General features: G+C 45.8%; 1 protein-coding gene across 2 annotated transcripts in view; it reads left to right on the plus strand.

The window, feature by feature from the left end:
• The first annotated feature begins 403 nt into the window (after positions 1 to 403).
• The window catches only part of Tsc22d1 (TSC22 domain family member 1), a 97,791-nt gene continuing 78,068 nt past the window's right edge, over positions 404 to 20,126 (plus strand). Inside the window, exons 1-2 of one of the 2 annotated variants that reach the window (XM_041676968.1) lie at positions 404 to 1,140; positions 1,306 to 4,418. In XM_041676968.1, the coding sequence (XP_041532902.1) occupies positions 1,516 to 4,418 (2,903 nt within the window). In that variant the 5' untranslated portion in view covers positions 404 to 1,140; positions 1,306 to 1,515. The remainder of the gene's footprint in view (positions 1,141 to 1,305; positions 4,419 to 20,126) is intronic. The other variant, XM_041676977.1, reaches the window with a different exon arrangement.

A 20,126-nucleotide genomic window follows, 5' to 3' on the forward strand; every position in this document is an offset into this window, starting at 1 on the left:
GAGCTCGGCGGGGCCCGAAGACAGGCCGCCTCTCCCTAGTCAGACCCGGCTTTATGTCTGCAGCGCCGGCGCGCAGGCGCAGACGCCATCTTCCCTCCTCTCCTCCGCGACCCCTCCCCCCCGCCGCCTTCTCCTCCTCCTCCTCCTTCTCGGTAGGCGCTCGCTCGACCCTCCTCCTTTTGCGTTGGGGCGCTGGTCCCTCCTTTCTTGGTGCCGCGAGAGACGGGGGATACAGAGCAGCTCGGGAAGAGCACTAGTAACAACCACCACAGCCCCCTCCTCGCCCGACGCCCTCCCACTCCCCCGCCCCGCGCCGCCACCGACCAACCCCACCTCCCATTTCTTTGAACGGCGTCGGCTGCAGTCGCTGCACCAGCCCCGTCTGGCCGCCGCCGCCACCGCGAAAGGAGCTGCCACCACCACCGTCGCCGCCCGCGGCCCCCTCCCTCCCTTTCTCCCTCCCGGCCGCGGGAGCAGCGCGGTGCCGAGGCAGCCGGCGGGCTGAGAAGAGGACGCGAGCTCGCCCCTCGGCTCCCGCGCACGTCCCCGTCGCCCGCCGGAGCGGCCCGGGCGCCGGCGCCCTCTTCCTCCCCGAGGACGTGTGCCTAGCCGAGCGCCTGCCCCGAGGGAGGAAAATGCTCGGGCTCCATGGCTGCCAGTGATGGAGCGGTCCCTGGGCTCCCGCTGCCGCCGCTGCCACCACCACCGCCGCCGCCGCGCCCCGGACGCGCTCCGCGAGGACCAGGCGTCTCTGCGCGCCCGCCCGCGCCTCGTTGCTGGGTTCACCGTACCGGGCGCCCCGCCGCCGCCGTCGCCGCCTCCTCCTTCCCGCTCGCAGCCGCGCCGCCCGGGTCCCAGCCGCGGCCAGTCTTTGCTCCCGGAGCAGCCGTCGCGAGCCCAGGGGGTTTGAGAGGGGCCGCGGGCCGCGGGGGGAGGCCCGAGTGGGGCCGGCCGCGCCGGCAGGGGAGGTTGGAGCGACGCTGAGCTCGGGGCTCGCCGGCGGCCGCGGCGCCGGGGGTGGCTAGGGCCGGCCGACCGCTCGCTCCGTGCTGCCTCGGTGCAGGGCGAGCGGCGAGGCTTTGCAGTGGCCGCCGCCGCGGGAGGAGGGGGCTGAGCTGGCTCCGGAGTTGGCCAAAGAAGGTGGGCATTTCTCGCTTCTCCTTGCCTCCCCCGCCCCCTCCTGGGTTCCCCTCCCTCCCTCCTCCCGCCCCGCACCCCACGTGAAGCGGAATATAAAGGGGGGTGTGTGACTGGAGGGGAAAGTGAATGGCGAAGGACTGAAGGGGTCCCCCTTCGGTTCCCCAGCCACCTGGTTCACCCGGTTCATCCTCCCTTCCCGAAGCTAGCCCTCGAAGGCAGGAGCAGCCGGCGCCTTTGGCCGAGGAGGAGGAGGAGGAGGAGGAATCGCGTCGGGCGGAGCTTCAGGTCCTGTTCTCCTCTCCGGCTTCTCCATACAAAGATTACGGTGCAGAAGGAAATTGCACTCGCCTCCTCCGCCCCCCGGTACCCAGCACAATGCACCAGCCGCCAGAGTCCACTGCCGCGGCCGCCGCCGCCGCCGCAGACATTAGTACTAGGAAGATGGCGCACCCGGCGATGTTCCCTCGAAGGGGCAGCAGTGGCGGAGGCGCCTCTGCGCTCAGTGCAGCAGGTACCGTCGTCAGTGGTGCTGCTCCATCTTCTGAGGATTTTCCTCCTCCTTCGCTGCTCCAGCCGCCGCCTCCTGCTGCATCTTCCACGCAGGGACCTCAGCCTCCGCCTCCACAAAGCCTGAACCTCCTCTCGCAGGCTCCGCTGCAGGCACAGCCTCTTGCGCCGGGCGGAACTCAGATGAAAAAGAAAAGTGGCTTCCAGATAACTAGCGTTACTCCGGCTCAGATCTCTGCCAGCATCAGCTCGAACAACAGCATAGCGGAGGACACCGAGAGCTACGACGATCTGGACGAGTCTCACACGGAGGACCTGTCTTCTTCCGAGATCCTTGACGTGTCTCTTTCCAGGGCCACTGACTTGGGCGAGCCTGAACGCAGCTCCTCGGAAGAGACTCTGAATAACTTCCAGGAAGCCGAAACACCTGGGGCAGTCTCTCCTAACCAGCCGCACCTTCCTCAGCCTCATTTGCCTCACCTCCCACCTCAGAACGTTGTGATCAATGGGAACGCTCATCCCCACCACCTCCATCACCACCATCACCTTCATCACGGGCACCACCTTCACCATGGACACCACCATTCGTCCCATGCTGCTGTGGCCACTCCGTCCATTCCTGGAGGGCCACCCTCGAGCCCAGTGTCCCGAAAACTCTCTACAACTGGAAGTTCTGATGGCGCTGTGCCGGTTGCCCCTGCTTCTGCTGTATCATCCAGCGGCTTACCTGCGTCCGGGATGCCGAACCTCCGTGCTCCAAGTACTGCAGGCAGCATAGGTATAAATTCTGTGCCTGGCACGAATGCGACGAATAATGTTAGCGTTGCTGCTGCTGCTGCGGGTAGTTTCAGTCCTCACGTGACAAGCGGCGTGCATGGTAATGCTAATATAAGTACAAGCAATATTCCTAGTGCTGCTAGTAGTGTAGGGCCTGGAGTTAGCAGTGGTGTTAATGTGAGTGCCCTGAGTGGCATGGGCAATGGTACTGTCTCTTCCTCTTCTGTTGCTAACAGTGTCCTTAATGCAGCTGCAGGTATCACTGTGGGAGTGGTTTCAAGTCAGCAGCAGCAACCAACAGTTAACACGTCAAGGTTCAGAGTTGTGAAGTTAGACTCTACTTCTGAACCCTTTAAAAAAGGTAGATGGACTTGCACCGAGTTCTATGAAAAAGAGAATGCCCTGCCGGCCGCAGAAGGCGTGGCCATAAATAAGGTGGTGGAGACCGTGAAGCAAACCCCCACGGAAGTGTCTTCGGAGAGGGAGAGCACTAGTGGGAGTTCTGTGAGCAGTAGTGTCAGCACACTGAGCCACTACACGGACAGTGTGGGAAGTGGCGAGATGGGGGCCCCTGCTGTGGTGGCGCAGCCGCCGCAGGCGCCACCACCGCCACAGCCAGTTCTTCCAGGTGTGGCCCTCCAGCAGATGGATTTCAGTAGCCCCGGGCCACAGAGTATTGCAGCAGCTAGTATACCGCAGAGTATTTCTCAGCCACAGATGTCACAAGTTCAATTACAGCCTCAAGAATTGAGCTTTCAGCAGAAGCCGGGTCTTCAGCCTGTACCTCTGCAAGCCGCTAGGAGCGCAGCCGGCATCCAGCCTTCGTCTGTGAACGTGGTCGGTGTACCAGCAGCTGGAGGTCAGCAGCCCTCCATTTCCAGCTTGGCTCAACCTCAACTGCCGTACACACAGACAGCGCCTCCAGTGCAAACTCCTCTTCCAGGGCCGCCACCCCAACAGTTACCGTATGGGCAACAGCAACCAATGGTTTCTACACAGCTAGCTCCAGGCCATGGCCAGTCGATGACTCAAAACCCTTCGTCAGAATACGTACAGCAGCAGCCAATTCTTCAAGCAGCGATGCCCTCTGGACAGGCCAGTTCCGCAGGATCGGGAGCAGGACCATCCGTGATTCCTGTGGCCCAGCCACAGGGGATCCAGCTGCCAGTGCAGCCCACAGCAGTACAAGCACAACCTGCAGGGGCATCTGGGCAGCCCATTGGCCAGGCTCAAACAGCAGTGTCTGCTGTCCCAGCTGGCAGTCAAATTGCAAATCTTGGTCACCAGGCCAACATGCCCACTGCAGCACAGCAGCCACCCACCCAAGTTACACCTTCAGTTATCCAGCAAGGTGCTCCTCCATCTTCACAAGTAGTCCTACCTGCTCCGACTGGGATCATTCATCAGGGAGTTCAAACTAGTGCTTCAGGCCTTCCTCCACAACTGGTTATCGCACCCCAGAGTACCTTGTTAACTGTGCCTCCCCAGCCACAGGGAGTCGAAACTGTGGCCCCAGGAGTTGTTACCCAGCAGATGCCCGCAGGTAGCCCTTTGCCCTCCGCTAGTAGTATTTCTGTTCCAAGTCAGGTTAGTTCAGCTGCTCCTTCTGGAATGCCTTCCGCCCCGACAAACTTAGCTCCACCACAGAATATAGCACAACCCCCGGCTACCCAAAATGGCAATTTGGTTCAAAGTGTTAGTCAATCCCCCTTGATAGCCACTAACATAAATTTGCCTCTGGCACAGCAGATACCACTCAGTTCTACACAGTTCTCTACACAATCATTAGCTCAGGCAATTGGAAGCCAAATGGAAGATGCCAGGCGCCCAGCGGAGCCCTCCGTAGTCGGCTTACCTCAGACTCTCAGTGGTGACAGTGGGGGAATGTCAGCAGTTTCAGATGGGAGTAGCAGCAGCCTAGCAGCCTCTGCTTCTCTCTTCCCGTTGAAGGTGCTACCGCTGACAACACCCCTGGTGGATGGCGAAGACGAGAGGTAAGATCACGGGCTGCTGTAGAACTGAGCAGTTCAGAGTCAATCTCTCTAGTGGCAGTGTGCGGGTACCATTAGTCTAAAGCATCAGACCTTTGCATTTGTATGGGAAAAAATGCATATGCATGGTAAGTTCTCTAGAGTCAGTGTTAAGGAACGGCTTCAGAGTAGGTGGGGTGTAGAGTAGATTATGAAAATAGTGTTCACGACAGCTACAGTGTGTATGTTACAGATAGGTTCGGCTGTCAGGTAGATTTTATTGTTCATAAAATGCTTTTGAAAAGATAATTTATGAAAAGCAGCCTACATTTTGTTACTCCACGAAAGCGTTAAGCACTTCTCTTGAGCTCCTAAAATCTTTATGATCATTTTTTTGCTGGGTGTTGTGGTTCCCACGTTTGTTCCTGCCCTACAGCCCTTTTCTGTTCTGGGATGTTTGATCTTAGGCTGTTAAAGATCCTGTTACCTGCTTGTCCTCCCAAGGCACTGTGGGAAAGATGACCTAATCTGGGTGATATAGGTTGCCCTCATGCTGTTAGTAACCAGCTCTTATAAACTTAATGTAACGGTTACTTTATTTGAACAAAAGAACAATCTAAGTTCAACAGCATGTATTTCAAGGGCAAGATACCTGGATTTATGCTTGGTAGTGAGGAATGCTGTGGGGTTTTTCTTTTGCTAGAGAGATGAAGGTGGTAGCCATTTTAAGGAGTGAAATCAGTCTTAAAGGGCTGATTTTAACAGGCTAATCTGTCCCACCTGTTTGTACTCTCGCCAAAATACAGAAAGTCTAAAACTTAGTCAGTACTAAGCCAGCATTTTCTTTTCCATTTATATTGGCGATAATATGCTGATCACACCTAGAGGCTGGCTAGAAAAACTGTTTCTACATTGCTTTAAGATTAAGGGTTGTTTGTTTTGTTATTTAGAGGAATGTTGTTCTTTTTGCAAGTTTGCCAGTATTTACAGCGATCAGAAGTATAGGAGTTGTAAAAAGACTTCTTTTTCACTGGAGTTTTGAAAAAGCATTAAGATACTTAAGTATTTTAGTATCTTTTGGAGATTTTTGACATTTTCATTATTCCAATTGAAGTGTTTATATGTGTATTTGTGGGTTCATTTTGGAAAAACTGAGAATATTGCAAAATAATTTTATAAAAAGAAAACAAGGCCAATTGTGTCAGTGAAATTTTCATATTTTTTTTCCCGTGAGTTTAAAAGATAAAAGGTTGTGATATTGAAACATGCGGAAATACTTTTTCAGGGTTTTTGTTTTTCTGATAGTCATATATTTAAATTTTGTTACTAACAGTAGTTCTTAATCATTGTACAAAACTACCTCACAAGATGGATTTCTAAGAGGTAGTTTTCTTTAATAGTCTAATTATAATTATTGTTCAGCCTTTAATTTTGTCTTTATCATTCCGATCCTCACCCGTACTTTCAATTTAAGGAATTATTTACCCTGATTTTTGTTTCCTAAGTCAAAAGGGTAGGAATGGAGTGAAGTTCTGTTAAAATAATGTACAGTGTAGATGCTGACTTAACAGTGAAAGACAGGTGCCAGAAATGAAAACCGCACACTGATTACCAACCCGTGAAGGTTTTCTTAATTACTGTTTGTGGGCTCCTGGGAGGACTTTCTTTGTTTTCCTCCTCTCAGTAGGGAGGGTGGCAGGCCTTTGAAAGGCTGGCTGTCACACAGTTAAGTCAGGGTGCTGCCTGCACACTAGCTCAGTCATCCCAGGTGGTGATGCTGCAGAGCCATTTTCCTTATAGACAGACTAACTGAGATAAAGGTAGACCGGGCTCCTGTGATGGAGAGTTATGTTCTGGGAAAGCACAAGAATGAATATAAAATATTTCTCTCCATTATTATCATAAGTTATCTTCAGATGGCATTTGAACTTTATCCCACAAACTTGTGTTAATTGACGTCACTGTTGAGTCATCAAAACCGGACACACTTTTTTCCAGGTCTCCTTCAGTTTCACTGAGGTCTGAGTCTGCTACTAAAGCACATGCAAGACCAATCAGTGAGGTCTGTTTTAATTGTGTTTTATTGCAGGGTTTTTGAGTTTTTTTTTTTTTTTATTTATTTCAATGTAGTTTGGTTTAGAAAAAAATGTTGAAATTTGCCTCTGGGAGATAATTGGGATACCTACGAGAGAAAAAAGGGAATAAATATCACGTTTACCTTTCTTCATGCCAGCCTCTGTGTCCTTGCATCTTCCAGGCTTTTCACCATCCATCTCCTCTGGAAGAAAGGGTTGTGCCCTCATTTAAGTTTATGACCCAGGAAATATGTTAGCATAACATTTTTGGTGGCAGAAGAGAGATCACCCTTGCATATATATTGCGATGTACATGCCTGCTTAGTACTCGGGGAGAGTGCTTTCTCTTGCCCTCTTGTCGTCTGTAAAGCAGAGAGACGATAAACATTACATATAAATAAACATAAAAATAAGGACCGAGGTATTAAGATTATATGACTTCCTTTTTTATAGATCATTTTTATTATAAAGATCTCAATGTCTTGGCCTTTAATGTGAACTTAACCTTTACAGGAATGGGGACATACAATTACTTTATTATAATGTTTTGTGCTTGTTATCAAAGTATTATGTGAATTTCTAGTCTCTTGTTTTTAGGCAAAGCTCAGATGTTCCCTCTGAAAGATTTTTCTTCCCCAGGGGGCGTTTCCTTAGCACGTCTTACTGTCCCTCTATTTAAGTACTGTATATTTGGTGATAATTATGTTTACCAGTCTTTCCCACAAGGGGAGGAACTAAATATATTTTTTAACAAACTTTGTGAGCAGATCCTTTTCTGTTTTCCTATCATGACACATTTCATTCTGTCATCTTAAGCACACAGAAATGCAGGTGCTAAAATTTCTGTAACAAATGGAAATAGCAATATGACTTGGTTAGCTTCCTGCTCCTTAAGGTGACATGGCATTAACCTTCTAAAGAGTATCTGCTTTGCAGTAAGTTCTCAAGTATCATATGTTTTTGCTTTCATGTTTATTTTTGTGTGTTGCATGTGTGCATGTGAATATGGACATCAGAGGTCAGTTCCAGGTGTCTTCCTCAGTTGTGCCCACCTTATTTTTTGAGACAGGATCTCACTGAATTGGCGCTCACTCTATTGGCTGGACCGGATAGCCAGTGAGCTTCAGGGATGCACCTGTCTCCGCTTCTGTGCCTCTGCATCAGGCTTTTATGTGGGTTCTGGGGTCCAGACTCCGATTCACGTGCTATGTATACATAGCAAGTCATCTCCAGCCTGGAATTGAGTGTTTTGCAAAAGAAGGAACAATACTTGTCTTACTTATCTACTGAGAATGGTAGGATGCATGGGTTAAAATAATGCAAAATACTTTTAAATGCAAGTGTCTTTTAAAAGGTTTTTGTTTTGAGACAGGTCTCTCTCTCTCTAGCCCTGGCTGGCCTTGAACTCAGAGACCTCAGTCTGCTTCTGCCTTCCGAGTGCTGGGACTAGAGGTGTGCGCCATCACACCCAACTTGAAATATTTATTTTTTTACACGCACAATTTAAAGAATCAAAGTTTGTACTTGCTGCCTTCTTCCTTCCCAGGTTTTCTTTCTAGAATCCCTCTAATCTCTTGTAGATGATTCCTCTTTAACAAGCCAGTCTTTCTACTGGACAGGCAACAGGAGCAACTCTCAGCTTCTCTTTTCTCTGTCCTCAGCTCCTTTCATGTGACTTTGGGCTTTTTAATTTGCTTTTGCCTCAGTTTCCTCATTTGAAAACAGTGAAGGCAATAGCGTTTCTCACAGAATTGTTACGTGAATTAAATAAACTTAGAAAACTCTCAGAACTTAACTCACTGTGCTCCTAAGAGTTTATAATAATAAAACAGTCCTCCCTTGGTTTTTGCTTGTGTTTTTAAATTCCTTGGATGAAATGAATCTGCCCTGCTGGTTGCCCTTGTTCCGATATTCCTTTCTCCCAGTAGTTATATCACTCTTGAATATTCATAAGTCTTGCAAGAGTATGCCTTCTGTCCACCCACAGTACCGTGTCCTGTGGCTGCCTTGCTCCTCTCCTTGTCCCTGGCTATTTAGTATATTGAAAGGGGTGGGTCAGCCCCCCTCCTCCCCTGAATTCCTTTATCAGCTCCGTGTCTTTTCTCCAGGTTAAATGTCCCGGTCCGGTCCCCACCTTGATAGAGTCCTTCCTCAACTCTGGTGATTTCGAGGTTCTGTGCTTGCAGTCCCTGGGCACTAGAGAGCCGCTTAGAACGTTGGGCTTCGTTCCCATCACGCCCTGTATTTAGGTTCCTCTTCGTTATCACTAATGTTCTGTATCACCCGCCTCTTCATCAACCTCAGGGTATTAATTAGTTACTAAGATTAATTTTCGAGGAAGCCTAGTATCACCCCGGCCTCTCTTCTGGACCTTGGCCTGGGTTTCCACTCATCTGTTACTCTAGGGTTCCCTTTTTAATTTTCCCCAGTGGTCCGTCTTCGTTTTCCACCGCCAGTGTTGACTTCATTCTTGATTTACTTGCTATTTTTAAATGGTGTCAGCTTACCTTGCACTCAGTTGATTCTTTGTTTAGGTAAAGGCTACCAGGTTGTAAAAATCGTTCTCTTGCAACTCTGCCACCACTTGGTAGCTTCTATATTGCTTTTGAGGATTCTGTAGCCACATTGGTTTCTCAAGCCGATTTGTGTTTGCTTTCTTTCTCTCTCCTCATTTTTAAAATCTATGAAAGCTTTTAAGTTGCTTCCATTGCTTTAAATTTTACACGGATTGCACGCATGCGTGTGGTTGGGGGAGGAGGGGGGGTGGAACCTGCTTTTACTCAAGGTTTTGATGGGTGTTGTTTCTGCCTGGATAGTTTGTGATGCTGAGACTGAACCGAGGCCTCATATAGCCTTGGCAAACACTCTGCCAAAGAGCTCCTTCTCAAACTTACCTGCATCACGGGCCTCCTTGACTGATCTTCTGACTTCCTTCGTTTTCATCTCTTTCTCTTTGCTCTGTTTCTATTGAATTTTTTCTTGTAATTTCCAAGAATTTTTTTTTTTTTTTTTTTGCTCGTCTTTCCTTTTTGTTAGCTGTGTATTGCCCTAGTTTAGCAATAGTGGAATAGTGGTGCTTTCTTTTAGCTCTGTGAGCACATTAGATTTGGTTGTTTTATGAGACAGGGTTGCTCTCTGTAGTCCAGGCTGGCCTTGAACTTGCCATCCTCCAGCTCTGTTTTTCATGGGTAGCTTGAGCAGTTTTCTTTCTGTGCACTCCGTCTTCTCCAGGTCCTGCTTCCTTTCTTGCCTTGATCCTTTCTCTTTCACGTTCTATTCCTTTGCATAGTTGGCAGCTGTATGGTAGAGTAAGGGGTGGAAATACTGGTTACAGATTCTCAGTCAAGCTTCTTAGCCGTTGGTCTCCCTGGATGGTAATCTGACTGGGCTGGTTGTCTTTGTATTGCCCTCTAGTTGAGTTAGCTCCCTCTCAGGAGGGTCTTCTGTGATTAGACCGAAAGGCTTGTCAGCAAGGGCTCCAGGAAGGGAGAGGGAAGTGAGGAATTTGAAGTCTTGCAAGTCTTGGGCTCCCCGGAGCTTGTCTTCCTTCAGCTGTGTTTCTGTTCTCCCTCTTGCCCTCCTCAGACTGCAGGTTTGGGCTGGCTGGTCTTGGGTAAGGAGCAGGCCTGGAGAACTGGTGAAGCCTGTCTTCTTCAGTCCTGGGCCTTTGGGGCCTTGTGAAGTTTAAATTGGGCTTGCTCTTGGCTTTCTCTGCTGTTTGCCAAGTCATTTGTCACTCAACATCTGCTCTCTAGCTTCCAGATTTGTGCTACTGTTGTCTTTTCATGGCTTACGTCTTTATATACCTCTCCTTTTATTTATACGAGATAGGGCCTTAAAATTTTATTTTGATAGCAAAAGAGTAGATTTGATTTCTTGTTTAGAAATTTAACTTTAAAACATGAAACTGAAAAGACCTGGTCTTGGAGTTTCCTTCAGAGTCCTGTGCTGGGTTTAATCGTCACTGTCAAGACTGGACAGCCTAGTAGAATACTGCTTGCTGTTTTGTGTAGCAGAGACTAGCCTGCGGCAATTCTCCTGCCTCAGCCTTCCAAATGCTGGGATTCCTGGTTAGGCCTACCACATGTGGCTTCAATGTATCTTTTAATGTCTCTTTAAAAGGAAGGTACAGGAGAAGGAAAAAGAACTAAAGCTTCTTTACCCACTTGTAAAATAATGGTTTATGATCTCATGTACAGAAATGCCTTTTCTTGCCAACACTTCTTCCTTTCCAGTCAGCTTGACCAGAAAGCTGTCTTAGACTCCTTCGCTGGCTGATCGAACTTCTTCCTCAAGCGCTCTGGCTATCTGTGCCGCCCTCCTTTGTTTTTGTTCTTCTGTTTTGTTTTGTTTCCTACTTTTCTTGTCGTTCTGTGCTGGTCTTTTTGAGATCGTTCTCTGCCAGACTGTCAGCGGCAGCTTTCCTAGCATTTCTTGTTCTCACAGGCTTCTTGGCCTCAAGCTTGAGGGAGACAGTTGTCCTGCCTCAGCCTCCCAAGTGCTGTCATCACAGGCCTGAGCTGCTGTGCCTGCTACAGCTTTCTGTCTACCAAGGCCTTCAGGTTGCCCTCTGACACCAAGAGTCACGTTCTCTGTATGTCTTCTTCCTCACCGAATTTTACGTCCTGAACTCACAGAATTTTACATCCTGAATGTAGCGTTCCTCTTTATTTCCCATCCTTTCTCTGCGGGCACAATTCTAGTCTAAGATAAAACAGCCCTAACTTAAAAAGTGTGGTGTGCGGTAGCTTTCTCCCTGGGTCTTCTGCACACGGCCTGACTTTCCCTGGTACTCTGTGATAGATAGTCTTAACGTGGGAGACTTTTATGTAACTCACCTGCCCAGATTCCCTTAAAGCCATTTGCTGTAAGGCAATCCCTTCATCTCAGCTCATTCCTGGCCTCCTATCAGACTCCCATTCCCCTAGGAAAGGTTTCTTTTGGCTCCTGGTTTCAGAAGGTTCTGTCCTTGGTTGTTTGGCCTCACGCGCTCGGTGGTGGGAACATGTGGCAAGGGCTTGCTGTTCTTGGCAGACGAGAAACAGATAAAAGGGAAAAGTAAATTCTCTCTTCTTTTAGTGCTGGGCAGAGAGCCTAAAGCCTCAAGCATGTCAGGCAAGGACTCTGCCACTGAGCCAGGTCCCCAGGCTTCCACCCACTCCCCTCCTTTCTGAAGTCCTGATGACATTGATGACCTTCCAGAAACTGTCACCTGCCATCCATTCTACCTCTGGGCATTTGCACCTTGTTCTTGATCATAAACATGCCCACATTCACCTCCCTAACCCTTCCTTAAACTTTAATTGTCAAGTTTTTTTCTTGTTTTGAGACATGGTCTTGCTATGTAGCCTAGGCCAACCTTGAACTAGCTACATAGCCCAACGTGGCCTTGAATTTTCGGTCCTCCTGCGTCAGCCCCTGGAATCCTGGGATTACAGGTATGTACCACTACACCTGGCTAAAGTGCTCCCATTTTGAGAGGCCTCTGGCATACCGGTTTAAATTTAGGTTGTTTGCTAAAACTGATTGAAAGCATCTTGTTGTTGTGTTTATAATGCTTGCTACAGTTTTATTAGTTTTGTGATTATGTGATAAAACATAATAATATTTGGGATTTACTAAGTATCTAAACCTATTTCAGTGTTTATAGAAATGGTAAAAGTTTGTTCAATGAAGAAAATCTGTTATTAATTGTGACATAAGAGCGGACAAGTGAAATGTATCCTTTTAGAGAATAGAATTTCAGTTCTTTATAGGTTATCATGACATCAGTTTCTCCCTTAATGGATATATGATTGACACTTGGTTTACTTTTGGCTGCTTAGGAGGTGGCTGTTCTCTAAACAAGCCTTTTGTTTTATTATGTATTCACTTAAGATTATGCCATTAAGAATTCTTAGATCTTACTTCCTAATTGGAATGATCAGTATTTTTTTTTCCTGCTTTTGACCAGAACAGTATTTTCCATAAAAGCAATTCTAAAATACCTAGGTATTATCTTGGAAATCTTTTGATTCAACCTCAACTGTTCAAAACAGGCTTTGAGCTTATAGACCGCCACTCACTCTGTTGGGGTGTTTTTTTTTTTTTCTGCTAACCAGTTTATTGACTGTTTACAATTTCTGTGACCTGTATTAGTTGTGGTCATTATCAGCTGCCTGTTATCCAAAATAGGAAAGCAGGGATAATACTACTAACAATAGCACCACCAGAAAGAAACATGATGTAACGGAGTGGTCACCAGAGGCTAGCTCCAAGACTAGTGAACAAATTCCCCATCATCTCTGGGAACCTACTGTGGTCAACGTGGTTGCCTGCCCCAGAGCCGTTTTGTGTTGACTGGGGAGACTTACTGTCACTTGGTTTCATACAGGACTCATGGTGCATGGCATGGCTTTGCTCATCCATGGAGCCACAGAGCAGAGGAACTCAGAGCATTATGTGGTTAAGATAGATGAAGCAATGACTTGCTTTCTTCCCAAGACTTTCAGATTGTTTTTGCAGTAACATCTGACTGCTTAGTTTGGGGAATTCTTGATATCCGATTACATTCCTGAGGATTCTTTGATGAGTTACTTACAAATTCAAGTTGTTCATTGTTGGTAAGACTTAATTCTCTTATATCTTGTTCAGGTTATTCAATTACCCTTTTTGTCGTTTTCTTTCCTATTGTGTATATACATACTAACAGAGTATTGCCTAGTTAGGAGTGCTTTGAAAGTGTGCACATACAGTTATAATGATATTTGCCATTAAAATCACCATGAGATCATGTTGTATCTTAGTGCTGATAGTAATAAGGTTACTTTTCATATGCTTTTTAATTTGCTTTTGACTAAATCTAACTTTGAATTAGATTACGCTCTCTTGAGGCTTGCTCCTGTCTTGTAGGTGGTAGTTTTTCTCTGATCACGCTTCATGAAGAAGTGACAGGTTCACTTGTCCAGTCTAAAATGAGACATCACAGTTCTGCTGTGTGGTGGGTGTCGCTAGCACGGTCAGACTGCAGTGATGTCCTTGGCGGTGTCTGTGTAGAGTACTTGAGAATCAGCACAGCTGCTCCAAGTGGTTCTGAGCATAGACCGAGCTTCTGGATTGAGTGCCATTATTCCCCTCATTTACAAGTGAGGAAACTGAGGACGGAGACTGGCTCTTTATTCAGTCACCTACCTGTTAGGTGGGGTTTGGGATCAAAGTAGGAAATTCTGGTTTCAGAGTTTGGACTTTGGCTTGACTGCCGCAGAAAAACTGACAGAAACAGTTGAGGGGTTGCTGGTGAGTCGGGCTGAGGCTTCTCAGTTCAGGTCCCCACTGTGCCTTAAGACTGTGTTCCATGGTCATCTAAACCTGAAGATGAACCATCACACTTCCGTGGCCCCCCTTCCTCGAGTTAAAGTACACTGTGAGGTGCTGGGCCTTAGTCCTTCTGTTATCATAGGAAAATTACTGACTAATAAAGATATTTTGATGTAATAGAGGTGCCCTTAGGTTTTTCTTCTTCTGTGATTTGCTGTGTTGACGAGGGTGGCTAGTGAACATCTTTCAGATACCCTCTCACGCTTTAGTCTTTTAAATAAACGAAGATTCCAGTTAACTTTTTTCATAAGGAAGTGTTGTTTGCTTTCTTAGTTGTGCTCTCTGGATAATTTTGTTGTATTTTTGATAGTTACACATAGTTATCTTTTGAGTATAGTCCTATTTTAAAATTTACTTTAAAAGATGGTATCTGATGGTTACTTAATAAATACAGTTTTTAAAATATGCCAAGTGAGCATTTTGCCTTGAATGTTTATGTGGTTGCATGTTTCTTCAAGTGTACTCCTTTGGGGACAAAGATAAGGAACTAGTTGACACACTCCTGGTTTTGTGTGTGCGTTAATTCGGCAGCCCAGGTACATGAGCGCCAGTGACGGGAAGCTTTCCTCCAGTACTTTGAACAGGCCTTCTGGTCACATCGCACCACGTTTCTCAGGTTCAGCATGGCGCTTGGCTTCCCATTAGACTCTCAGCTGATGGTCGGGCAGCGTTTTGATCATCTCCATTCCTTTCCCCTTTCTCCCGCACACACCCAAGCTGCCGTCTTTACTGTTCTCTTCCTTTGTGGAGATCCACCGTGCACACCCATCAGTCACTCTCTGAAGCAGGCTGTGCGCGTTTGTACAAGCTGTGATGTCTGTAACGTTTGTTTTTCACTAGCCCTTGCACCTGTTTTGAAGGTCCAGGCCAAAAGGGTGGGTTGAGAACCAGGAGGTGTGAAAGTAAGAAGCCCTTTGTCTTTACTTCCACCCCACGCCTGTCATGACAGACATCACCACCCCACACTCTGGTCCTTTTAGCTTCTTCTCTTGACAGAATTGTTCATTGATGATACATTCGTAAGGGCCATGGATGCCTGAGAGGGACAGTGATGACATGCCCTTTGCTGTGGTTAGCATTTCCACGTTCATAGCTCAGTATTCAACTTTGAAGTTGGGATTGTGTGAGGCACTGGAAGACACAGTTTTGTGCCATGAACGATCAGTAAATGAGGTTGGTAGCCATCTGTGGGTCTCAGAGATAAGCTTATGGTATTTTCTTTAAGCTCAGTATAAATTACATTAAAATACTTTAAATGCAGAAATCTCATTCTAATTAATTGAATAGCATGTTTATGACTCAGGTCTTTAATTTTGAGTTGTTGCAACTTATATTCGTATCACATGTTTGTTACTGGAATGCAGAAGTGCTAATTTATATGAGTGCTTAATATGCAGCTGAAAAATAGAATTTATGATTTGCTCCTTCATTTTGGAATGTGAATTTTTTTTTGTTGGAACGGTTTCATTAAGTATCTTACTCAAAAGTTGTTGCAGAAGTTCATTTGTTCATTTTCATAATGAACATTGGAGCTGGGGTGTTTGGGGTGTGACGGTGCAGCCCTGAAAAGAAGCGAGTCCTTGCGTCATCCCTGGATAGCGGTTGCCTCTTACCTGGGTCCCCAGTCCCCACTGTCACCAGTGGGAGGGAGCTACAGCTGCTCAGTTTACTTCTGCATGTTGACTGCTGCTAGACTTGCTGTCTCTAGGCCAGCAGTTGCACAAGAATGTTTTAATGAGTTAATTTTGTGGACGTTAAGGCTCCTTTTAGACTTTTTCTTAAGAGTTTCCATTATTTTCCTAGTGGTACTTGGAGCCTAAGCGACTTTACAGTGGCTTAGTATAAATAGATGCAGTGTGTAAGAGGCGGTCTGGTCTAACAGAGCCAAGTGTGCTCTGTTTGAGCCTTCGAATGGGACACTTAAATACCGTTAGTACTGCCAGGCCGAGTTAGGGTATCATTAGCACGTGGCTAGGAGATGAACAGACAAACCAGGAAGCAGGGTGGATAAACCGTCGTAGAGGGTGGGAGAGAAAGAAGCAGGTGTGATAGTGGGTAATTGTGGAAAAGCTTGGTATAGCCCACTCTCCAGGGGTACTTTCTCCTCATTGCCTACATTTAGAGATCCACCTATGGGAAGTAAAGAGGATGCCAGCTAGCTTAAGAAATTGTCTGTCTCGGAAGCTCTTTACAGTACTCCCTGTGGAGAGATGTACTTGTTTCAGAATATCGAATGCTTGATACATACCTAGTGTTTAGCAGAAGTGCTAAGGATATGGGGAGGGGGGTTCATTAAGATCTTCATGCGTTTTGAGCGTAGTAGATCTTGATGGCGTCCAGGTTAAGTATATACTCAGGTGTTGTTCCATTATAGTGTGCATGACAGCTTTGGCATTCAGATTAGTTGATGGATCACAGCTTTCAGTGCTCCCAGCATATAATGAGATAGATTTTTACTGAGAACCAGTTTTGACTTCAGACCTGGTATCTCACCTTGTTTCTTCCACCTCTTAATTGCATGACTTCTGTATGTTAAGCTTCCAAGTCCAGTTTCCTTACCTTTTCTGTAGAGAGACCACACCCAAGTACTGTTTGGGAAGATTAACGGAGACAGATGTGCAGTGCAGCCGGCTCAGTTCTTTGTAGCTGTGTATATGATAGGTGCTCATACTGTGCCAAATAAGAAGCCTCCCTTGTAACATTGTAAATTAAAGAAGAAAGATTGCCTGCCAGGGTGAGACTCCTGCACCCCCACAGCCTGTTGAGAAGATGGTTCTTGGTCTTTGTGATGTTTGGTATAGTCCGCATCATCAGGATTATATGAAAGAACTTCTAATTTCTACAGTATAGATCTATTAAATGCCTCCGTTCTATTAAAAAAAACCCAACCTCATTCTGTTCAATGGAGACAATGGGGTTGATTCTTTTCCTGATTCCATTCGCAAAGGACTATCCTATAACTTAGTAGCAAAGGACTATCCTATAACTTAGTAGGAGCTCGGGAAAAGTTCATAAAAGCCAAAGTTGTTACAAAACATGCCTTCCATTTTTCCTAATGGGAGCGAAGGGTGGGGGGAACCCAGAGAAATACAGTGTCATGTGGCAGTTTAATACTCCAAAGTAGAGTCATGTTCCAGACGAAGCGATCTGAAACTTTGTAAAGATTGTTTAGATGGGCACAGTGCCCTGACGACCATCTGTTCCGTTCTCAGCCCCATATGGGATGGTAAACCATCTCACAGAGTGAATGGAACCAATCAGTTTGGCTTAATAAGATAATGAGTCAGTATCAGGCGTTTGCAGGTTCACAGATTCATTGAACTGAACTTTGATGTTCTCTATAAACTTTCAAAATGAGTGTTTTTGTAATACTAGTTTGTCACATGGGAAAAGGAAAGTTCTAGAGCACAGGGCTTTTGCCAAATGCTTTTTATATCTCTGAGCCCATTTCTGTCTACATTTATTATCCCACCGTAATAGTTGGCTTGCTTTCTATCCTGCTTTTGTAAGTATCCGTTCGTATCACTGTTGCCATGAGAACGCACCAAAGACATGTTTGCCAGGGGCTTGGGAAGGTGCTTTGTCGACACACCCTGGCTCCCTTACCTGATCCTGCTTTGTAAACAGTCTGCAGTCATTAGGGATGGAATCTGTATTCTTGAGGAAAAGCCAAATTAGGTTACAAGGAGCTAGCTGATAATAAACAGAGATAAAAGAAAGCATTTTATTAACTTGATGTCCTTGGCTCAACATACTGCAGGTGGTGTTAGCTGAGCAAAGAGGGTATTGAATCTGTCTGTCAGTTTCCTCCTGCGTTCATTTGAGAACTGGAATACAAGACAGATACAAGAAAGGGGGTCAGATTCTTTCTTTTACTGTTTTTTGTTGTTTGTTTTCTTGATCTAACCTGGTCATACTACTCGTTTCTATAGCTCAGACTATAGGAAGTACTTGCCGTGTGGTCCAAGCTAGCCTCCTGCAATGATCCTCCTGATGCAGCCTTCTAAGCAGGGAATTAGAGACTGGAGCCACCATGTGTGGTTTAAGAATGCCAAATTTGGGGGATAAAAATTGAAGTCCTTTGTGACCTGAGAGATTTTAAAGAGGGGAAGAATTTATCATGGAAGATGTTTTGTGAAGGTAAAAGTTCCTCCGTGTTCAGTAGCATATATTCTGGGCTACCATAAAACAGATCTCCGGCCTTAAAGCATTAGGTGAACTCAAAATTGGAGGACAGAATGGATTTCTTTTTCTTCTTAGAAATGCCACAGTCTGGTACTACTCCTGAATAGTACACAGCCAGTGACTTCCCAGAACGTGTGAAGGAGGCCAGATCGCTTCATTTTATTTTTTTTAAATTTTTTTATTTTTAAATTATGTGCATGTGTACATTTACCTGAGGGCAGAAGAGTTTCAGCTCCCTAGGGTTGGAGTTGCAGGACATTTTGGTAAACTCCTGATGGAAGTGCTGGGACCTGAATCAGGTCCTCTGGAAGAGCAGGCAGTGCTCTTAGCTGCTGAGCTATCTTTCCAGCACCACACTGTTTCTTTATGGACATTTAGCTCTTGTCCTTGGTAAATGTGAAGAAAATGAGCTTGTGTAGGAAGGATTGAAACCAATAGCTCACGTGACTTGAAATTTTACTGGTAGCTGACACACTGAGAACTAAAGTTGGCTGGTCTGTTTTTGTTTTTGCTTTGTCTCCTGTATCGAGACTGGCCTTGAACATCTAATCTTCCTGTTCCTATCCTCACAAGTGCTGTGAACCTCCCCCCCTTTTTGTTTTTCTGAGACAGTGTCTCAGTGTAACGGTCCTGGCTGCCCTGGAACTCGCTTTGTAGAACAGGCTGGCTTGGAACTCACAGATCTGCCTGCCTCTGCCTCCCGAGTGCTGGGATTAAAGGTGTGCGTGTGTGCTACCAGCCCAGCTGCCTCTTTTTTAAAAACAGCTTTTCACTATGTAGGCCTGGCTGGCCTTGAACTCACTAAGGACTGCTTTCCTCTGCCTCTGAGTGCTGGTATTGAAGATGTAGTCTGTCACAAAAGCCCTAAATCGTATTTCTGGAGTTGTGGACTTGATGGTAATAGTGTTTTTTTTTCACCGTATTCTTTTTTGGCAGTATTTTCCTTTTTAGACATTAATTGTTAGCATCAAAATTTTGTTCTCAAAATGTTTGAAAAGTAGAAACAGATATGAAAGCTTTGAATAGTTAGCTTTGAATAGGATTTTAAATACAGAAAATCAGGTTGGATGTTTTTAGTGTGTGGGGGTGTTGCAGTCTGAATGCCGTGTAGGAGTCTTATCTTGGTGAGCAGTAGGCAAACACAGACTTCTTTTAGTTTGTTATTGTGTACTTTCACGGTTCACAATGACATACTATTGCTATTTCCATTAGGATTAGCTTTTACAGAAATAATGGACGAAATTATTCTGAAAAAATTATACCTGAAAAAATTGATTTTTTTTTCTAGTGAGAATTACATGGGTGTAGAAACTGGTTCAGGATTTTTTTGTTTTGTTTTGTTTTTTAATTTTAGCCTTTTGTTTTGAAACTGGAGGAGTGAAAAGCCTTTTCAAAAACTCCTATCCAGCTTTCCTTGTTATTTCTCTTTTACACAGCCTTACACTAATTTAGAAATTAGGAAGTTGGAACCAGTCTGTAAGATGGCCTTGAACTTTGACATAATGTTTATTCTGCTCTTTGTAGGTTTCAGTCTAGATTCCCATTGTACTTGGTAGTCGTGTCTCTGGGATGTGCTTCCTCCCATGTTGGGTCTCATTGGCCATGATGTGTACCAACTCATTTGATGGGCTTTTGCTTTCTGTTCACCTGCTGTGTTCCTAGGATCAGATGGGGCAGAGTGTTGGTGCCAGGAACGGGAGGTGCATGCTTGCCCTCTGTGGCTTTACTGCTGAGTTGTTAAGTATTCTATTACTTGTCCTACTGTCTTTTGATTTCAGTGCCTTTGGCATCCTTGCTGCATCAGGGCATTTTAAGTTTTATTCTTCATTTTTGTTGCTGTTGTTGACTAATGGATAAAGATACTAAAGGAATTGATGTAAATGTAATTAATGAAACAAGACTATTACACGTTGTCTTTTTTTCACTTTTTCTGCGTGTATTCATATAGTGTGCAACCCAGGCTCCTAGGATAAAAAGAATATAGTAGAAGAGGTGCTTTATCTTAAAGTAATATATATTTCCAAGTCTCCTGACATCCTAAGGACAAAGCCAATACATTTATATACTAAAAAAAAAAATGCAGACATAGGAGCTGTTGGACAGGGAAAAGGTAGGC

Source organism: Microtus oregoni, unplaced genomic scaffold (assembly GCF_018167655.1).
Source record: "Microtus oregoni isolate MIOR12 unplaced genomic scaffold, Mior012 000001F_ref0000356, whole genome shotgun sequence".
Lineage (NCBI taxonomy): Eukaryota > Metazoa > Chordata > Mammalia > Rodentia > Cricetidae > Microtus > Microtus oregoni.